Genomic DNA, 6922 nt, shown 5'->3' with positions numbered 1-6922 from the left:
CGGACGAACTCAGAAAATTTCAAGTATGATCTCAACTTAAAATTTTCAAGTTTGGCTGGGCTGGAATGCCTAGGTATGCCCTTTCCCCATTAAATAGGTTTCACAGGGTACCTTACCTTTTCCGTCCGCCTTAATTAAGGGCGGACGTATTCATATGACTCGGGGTCAAGTTGCCCGTTCTTATAATTTTATTTAATTTACTTTTGTTCTGCGACCGAGTTGCTATAATGCAAGCAACCTACTCGCAAATTTCACGCGGCCTATCCGTATAAGTTATGACCGTGCAAATAAGCATAAATTAAATAGAAAAATAATATAACAATGTTTGACTTTTCATTAATTTGTCAAAATTACATTGTTGTGGTCGTACGGCTTACATTTCTCGGTCAACAGACCTAGCTGTATACACAGCTTTTGGCTACGTACTTAAACATAATATCTCTTCAGATTGTCAGTGTTCCATGTACGTGGAATGGGTCGGCCGTTCATGGCTTCAAGACGGTAAGTCCCATCTCGGACCTCTTCCCTGACTGGATACGGCCCTTCCCAATTTGGGGTCAGCTTCCCATCCTCATTTGCTCGTCCCACAGTCTCCATCTTCCTTAGGACCAGATCGTTCAATTTTATCGGCCGCTTTGACACTCGGCGATTGTACGCCCTTGTCATCCGTAGACGATAGATTTCGTGTCTAAGCACCGCGTTGCCCCTAGCTTCAGGAAGGAAGTCTAGGGCGGTCTTCATGGCTTCCCAATTGGCCTCTTCATAATATAACATCACCCTAAGGGTGGGCTCATACATTTCAATTGGAAGGATAACCTCGGCACCATAGACCAAGAAGAAGGGAGTCTCTCCTGTGGAACTCTTGGCCGTGGTTCGTATGGACCACAGCACATTGACTAACTCATCAGCCCATAAGCCGCCTGCCCTTTCAAGCTTGTGCTTAATTCCATTGGAGATCAACTTTTTATATGCCTCTACCTGAACATTGGCTTGTGGTCGGCCGACTGAAGCAAAGCAATGAGCTATGCCTTGGTCCTCCAACCATTCTTTGAGTTGAGGAGTTTCGAACTGGGGTCCATTTTCGAACACCATAGACTGAGGAACGTCAAAGCGTGTAATGATACTCTTCCATATGAAATCTGAAACATCCGTCCACATGACGCCCCGGACAGCCTCGGCCTCTACCCACTTTGTGAAGTAGTCTACTGCTACAAATACATACCGCCTTTGACCGGATGCTGGTGTGTACGGTCTTAAAATGTCCATCCCCCATTTGGCAAAGGGGAGCGGACTGTTGATGGCCGAAAGGCTGTTGGCAGGACGGTGAATCAAGGCTGCAAACCTCTGGCACTTGTCACACTTCTTTACCATTTCCATGGCGTCCGACTTTAAGCTCGCCCAGTAGTAACCCAGGCGGGCAGCCTTTTCAACCAAACCTCGTCCTCCAATGTGAGAGCCGCACTGCCCCTGGTGAAGATCGTCCAGGACATCATGCCCTCTCTCAGGAGTGATACATTTCAGGTACGGCTTTACAAATGCCTTTTTAAACAACTCTCCTTGCTTAATTTCAAACCAGGCCGCTCTCTTTTTCATCAGCCAGCTCTCTTTAGGATCGGCCGGGAGTAATCCGTCCTTTAGGTAAAATATTATCTTGTCCATCCAAGTGGAGCTTCTATCAATGGTATGTACTGGTTCAGCGTCAATACTCCTCTTTTCTTTTACTTCCCAAAACACCGACCTGGGAGTATCATATGATGCTAACGATGCTAACTTAGAGAGGGCGTCCGCCTGATGATTGGACGAACGAAGGACCTGCTGTAGAGTAAAATGATTTAGGCTCTTAGCCTCCTCTTTTACAATCTTCAAGTATTTTATCATAGCCGGCTCCCTCGCCTTGAAGTCTCCATTCACCTGGCCGACTACAAGTAGGGAGTCCGAGCATACATCAATTTTTGTCGCTCCTGTCGCCTTACACATTCTAAGGCCGGCCAAGAGGGCTTCGTACTCGGCCTCATTATTAGAGGCTTGAAACTGAAATCTCAGAGCGTACTCAAACTTATCTCCCTCGGGAGACTAGCATATAACACTTGCACCGCAACCAGTAGCTGTCACGCTACCATCCACGAACACTTTCCAGATCTGGTCTCCGGCCGTCTGAAGATCCGGCCGAGTTATTTCAGCTAAAAAATCAGCAAAGGCTTGCCCCTTAATTGCTTTTCTTGGCTCAAATGTAATATCAAAGCCTCTCATTTCCAAGGCCCATTTAAGCATACGGTCGCTTGCCTCTAGGGTTGTAAATGGCTTCTTCAGAGGTTGATCTGTGTAGACCACAATTGAATGTGCCAAGAAGTATGGCCGCAGCTTTTTCGATGCCATGTATAATGCCAAGCCAAATTTTTCAATTGGGGGATACCTTAGCTCAGCGTTATGTAGTACGTGGCTAATAAAGTAGACAGGGATCTGGAGGCCGTCCCGTTCAGCAAGTAGGACGGCACTTAAGGAGTGTTCAGAGATGGCTAGATAGATAAATAGCTTCTCGCTCTTTAGTGGACTAACAAGCCGAGGCAATGTATGTAGATGGCCTTTTAGCTGTACAAAGGCTTCCTAGGCCTCCTCTGTCCACTCGAACATGGCTTTCTTTTTTATGGTTTGAAAGAAATAGCGGCACTTATCCCCTGATCTTGATAGAAATCTACCAAGTGCTGCTAAACAGCCGGTCAATCTTTGGACTTCTTTAATTGTCCTTGGTGACTTCATGTCCATGACGGCTTGGATTTTTTCAGGGTTGGCCTCAATTCCACGCTGGTCAATTAAAATTCGAGAAATTTATCGGACTCAACACCAAATACACACTTCTTTGGATTTAACATCATCTTATGCCGCCTGAGTTCGGTGAAAGTTTCTTGTATGTCTTTCAAATGGTCGACCGGCTCTTTTGACTTGACAATCATATCATCAATGTACGCCTCCATATTCCAGCCGAGCTGATCTCTGAAGGCTGTATTAACAAGGTAGCTGGGGCATTCTTAAGGCCGAATGGCATAACTTTGTAACAATACAACCCCTGCTCAGTTACAAACGCTGTTTTCTCCTGATCTTCTTCCCATAATGGAATTTGATGGAATCCGGAGTATGCGTCCATAAAACTCATCAGGGCATGCCCGACCGTCGAATCAACCAGGCGGTCGATTTTGGGCAAGGGGAAGCTATCCTTAGGGCATGCCTTGTTCAGATCAGTGTAATCCACACATATTCTCCAAGCTCCATTCGGCTTTTTCACAAGGACCACATTGGCCACCCATTCTGGGTAATAACATTGCTGAATGAAACCGGCGTCCATGAGCTTTTTGACTTCTGTTGCGGCCGCCTGATTCCTCTCTTCTTCATGATTCCTTTTCTTCGGGCAGACAGGTTTAATGGCCGGGTTTACAGCCAACTTATGCACGGCCAAGTCAGGGCTTATACTTGGCATCTCGCCGATATCAAATGCAAATACATCTTTGAACTCTCTCAATAATTGAATTAACTCATCCCCAAGCACACCCAAAGCTATAGTGCCCACACTAACCGTCCGACCTGGTTGATCGGGGTCAAGCACTATATCTTGGTGGCTGCCGGCCGGCTGAGGTCGTAAGTCCTCTGGCCGACCGACAGTCATTAGCTGCTATGCTTGCTCTATCTTGGCCGCCTTACGCTTCTGGCCGACCTGGTGTGTTGGGAGTGAGGTTCCTTCTTCTTTTGGCTCGGACGATTTTGGTCCGCGCGTTGTAGGCTTAACTTCCAACTGATTACATTCCTTTGCCATTTTCTGGCTTCCTTGGATTGTACCTATTTTCCCATCCGTCCTCTTAAACTTTAGCAGCATTAGATGAGGCACAATGACCGATTTTGCTGCATTTAGTGTAGGGCGGCCGAGTATGACATTATATCCAGTCAGTTCTTTCACGACCAAGAAGCGGACAACCATGTCCCTTCCTTCCCCTTTTTGCCCAAATCGGACAGGTAAGTCTATCCGCCCCACCGGGTGGATGACATTCCCCCCAAATCCGACCAACGGGTGAGTGATGTCCTGGAGAGCATCCTCTGGGAAGCTTAGATTCTTCAAGGCGGCCAGGCTGATGATATCAGCCGCGCTACCCGTGTCGATCAATATTCGTCCGACCTTCAAATTGGCTATCTTCATAATGAATACCATGGGATCATTGTGTAAGGCTTTGACCTCCCCCCGATCGGCTTCACTAATGATTACTTCGGGGAAGGGTTCGGCATTTGTTGAGTCCATTTGCATCACCTTTCCCAAGTTGCGGGCATCCTGCTTGATCCCTTTCATAGTGGGGCCGCCTGAGGCAAATCCTCCTGATATCACGGCCACAAAACCTGAATCAGTGTTGTTGCCATCATCTTCCTTATCTTTATTCTTATCATTCTTCTGTCTTTGCTCGGACGTGTTGTTTGTCCGTGTGTAAGTGAATTTGGACTTCATCACATACGAATTCAGCATGCCCTTCTCGGCTAGCTTGTCCAGCAGTCTCTTCAAGTTGATACAATCGTTTGTGTCATGTCCCACGTCTTTGTGGTAATGACAATACTTGTTCTTGTTCCTATACTGAGTCGGGCCTCTCAGCGGCTGTGGCTTCTCAAATTCAAACTTATCCTTGATTTTCATCAAGATAGAATAATAATCCTTGTTGAATTCAAATTGAGGCTCGTACGCCTTGACCTTCTTGGACTTCTGTGGCTGGGCATCAGCCACCCAGACTTCCTTTCTCTTTTTTCCTTCTTTCTTTTGGTCGGCCGAGTCTTGCTGAGAAGGTTTTTTCTCAGCCCCGTTGGCCGGCGCTTCTGATTTCGTGAGCGAACAAAAGTCTGTCGCCTCAATATAAGCTTCGGCTTCCCGCAAAACACCTGCGTATGTCCGAATCTTTTTCCGTACCAGGTCAAATTTAAAACCATTTTGCCTTAATCCCCGGAGAAATTCAGAATAAGCCATTTTGTCCAGCAGATTATGAATTTGGGCTTTTTCTTGGTTAAATCGTTGGACGTACGAGCGTAGGCCCTCATTCTTTCCTTGGATGATTGTCGCCAAGTTAAGGCTAGTCTTTCGAGGCGGTATGTTGTATGAAAAATTTCCCACAAACAGCAAACTAAGAGTAGTAAAACAATTGATACATCCGGCCGGCAAACTGTTGCACCAATCCTGCGCCACACCTTTCAGAGTGGCCGAGAAACATTTGCACCAAGTAGCGTCATCTACGCTTTGCAAGTACATCTGGTTCCTGTACGAGGTGATGTGCTCTTCTGGGTTGCCCGTGCCATCATAGGCTCCCACAAGTACACTCTTCACCTTTGGCGGCTGAGAGGCATTTAAAATATCTTACGAAAACGGGGGCGGCTTATCTCCTAGAGTAAGTAGGCGCATCTGCCAATCGATGGATTGTGGTAGCACGGACAATCCAGCTAGGTAGGGAGCATGTCCGTACACCTGCCCGTATGGCCCATATTGTCCGTATGCCTGGGGGTTCGGCTGCATCAAGCCATTGAACCCCTGAGGAGGTTGAAATTGCAGTGATTGGGCTGGAATAGGAGTTGGAGCTTGAAAGACTGGAATAGGAGTTGGGGTGCGGGCCGCCTGACTTTCGCTGGAGATGGCCGTGTTGGTATGTTGGGAAAGAGAATGATGTGAAAAATCATCCGGCATAGTTGGGATTGAGGCTGTGTCCGAGTAGGCGGCGCGCTCCCGCTGCTTATGCCGGAGGTAATCTCTTGCGTCCTTCCATCGTCTGGACGGCTCAGGCTCCTCTCTTCGAGGTTGCCTACCCCTCCCCCCTAGCCGACTGCGTTTTCGCCAGCAAGTTAGAGAAATTAGTCCGTGGCACTCTCGGGGACCTTCCAGTCGGCCTTCGAAAGGGAGTGTTTCCAGCGTCTGTTGCATGGACCGCTTTGCTTTGCGTCTTCTTTGGAGCCCTCTGTTCCTCTCTCCTGGCGGCTGCCTAGAGGTAGAGGCTCCATTGTTTTCAATCTCTTTTCTGAGTTTGTTAAGCGCGGCCTTAAGAGAGGCTGCGGTAACAGGAGGGTCATCAGCTTCTTGAAATGTGGCTATCAGAAGATCGCTAGTACGGATTGTAGGGATTAAATCCTCTACATGTCCATCCTCGCCTGGATTAGGTGTCAGACCGTCTATCGCTATAACGTACGAGTATCCCCACAGACGGCTCCAAATGTTTCGGGTATTTTTTGGATTTCCTCGGAAACTGGTCACGCTCTTCTGGCAACGAGACGGTCCCACCTGCAAAATAACGAATATTCCGATAAACGGAATATTCACCTCCGACGATCAAGTCAGTGATCAGAACGGAAAAGGCTAGAGAGAGAAAGTAGAGAGAAGTGGGAGCTATTTAATGCTATGTTGTTTGTAAAAATGTCTCCATCCCCTCCCATCATAAATGATTGGGGTATTTATAGGAGTGGGACTCGTGCCCCTTTTTAGGGTTTATACCCTAGATTTGCGTGGCGTGATTGGCTGCGCAATCAGTGAATGCCACGTGTTACTCTGGGTGCGTCGTTTTACGACTTTCATTGATATCTCTCGGGATTTGGACCCTGACATTGTTAGGGATTTCTTGCGTGCTGATTAAAGAGGGAACACATGTCGTAAACACGTGGCATCTTCTCATGACGACATGTGTCACCCTCTGACTGGGCCACGTGTCGCTACAAGATTGGCCTGAGACCTTAAAGGCTCTGAATTGCGTTGCATCTTCCCGTGGTGACACGTGTCACCCTATAACTGGGCCACGTGTCACTATGGGATTGGTCCACGTATACAAGGTATTTTTACCCTCAACATTTAGGACTTATTTTTTCTGATCTAATCTGATATAAGTAGTAATGTTCTGAAATAAGGTGAAATAAAAAAGGCCTT

General features: G+C 47.3%; 1 protein-coding gene across 1 annotated transcript; it reads right to left on the bottom strand.

Moving 5' to 3' along the window:
- Positions 1 to 3664: 3664 nt before the first annotated feature.
- LOC110688672 lies at positions 3665 to 4990 on the bottom strand. Its single transcript, XM_021865405.1, has one exon. The coding sequence runs from the start codon at positions 4988 to 4990 to the stop codon at positions 3665 to 3667; it is 1326 nt and encodes a 441-aa protein (XP_021721097.1).
- Positions 4991 to 6922: the final 1932 nt, after the last annotated feature.

This window comes from Chenopodium quinoa, unplaced genomic scaffold (genome assembly GCF_001683475.1).
Source record: "Chenopodium quinoa cultivar QQ74 unplaced genomic scaffold, ASM168347v1, whole genome shotgun sequence".
Classification (NCBI taxonomy): Eukaryota; Viridiplantae; Streptophyta; class Magnoliopsida; order Caryophyllales; family Amaranthaceae; genus Chenopodium; species Chenopodium quinoa.
This window is presented reverse-complemented; position numbering and strand designations above follow the sequence as displayed.

What these genes read in the sequence shown, in the direction of transcription:
- LOC110688672 (XM_021865405.1), bottom strand. Translation starts at nt 4,990, where the DNA reads ATGGCTTATTCTGAATTTCTCCGGGGATTAAGGCAAAATGGTTTTAAA.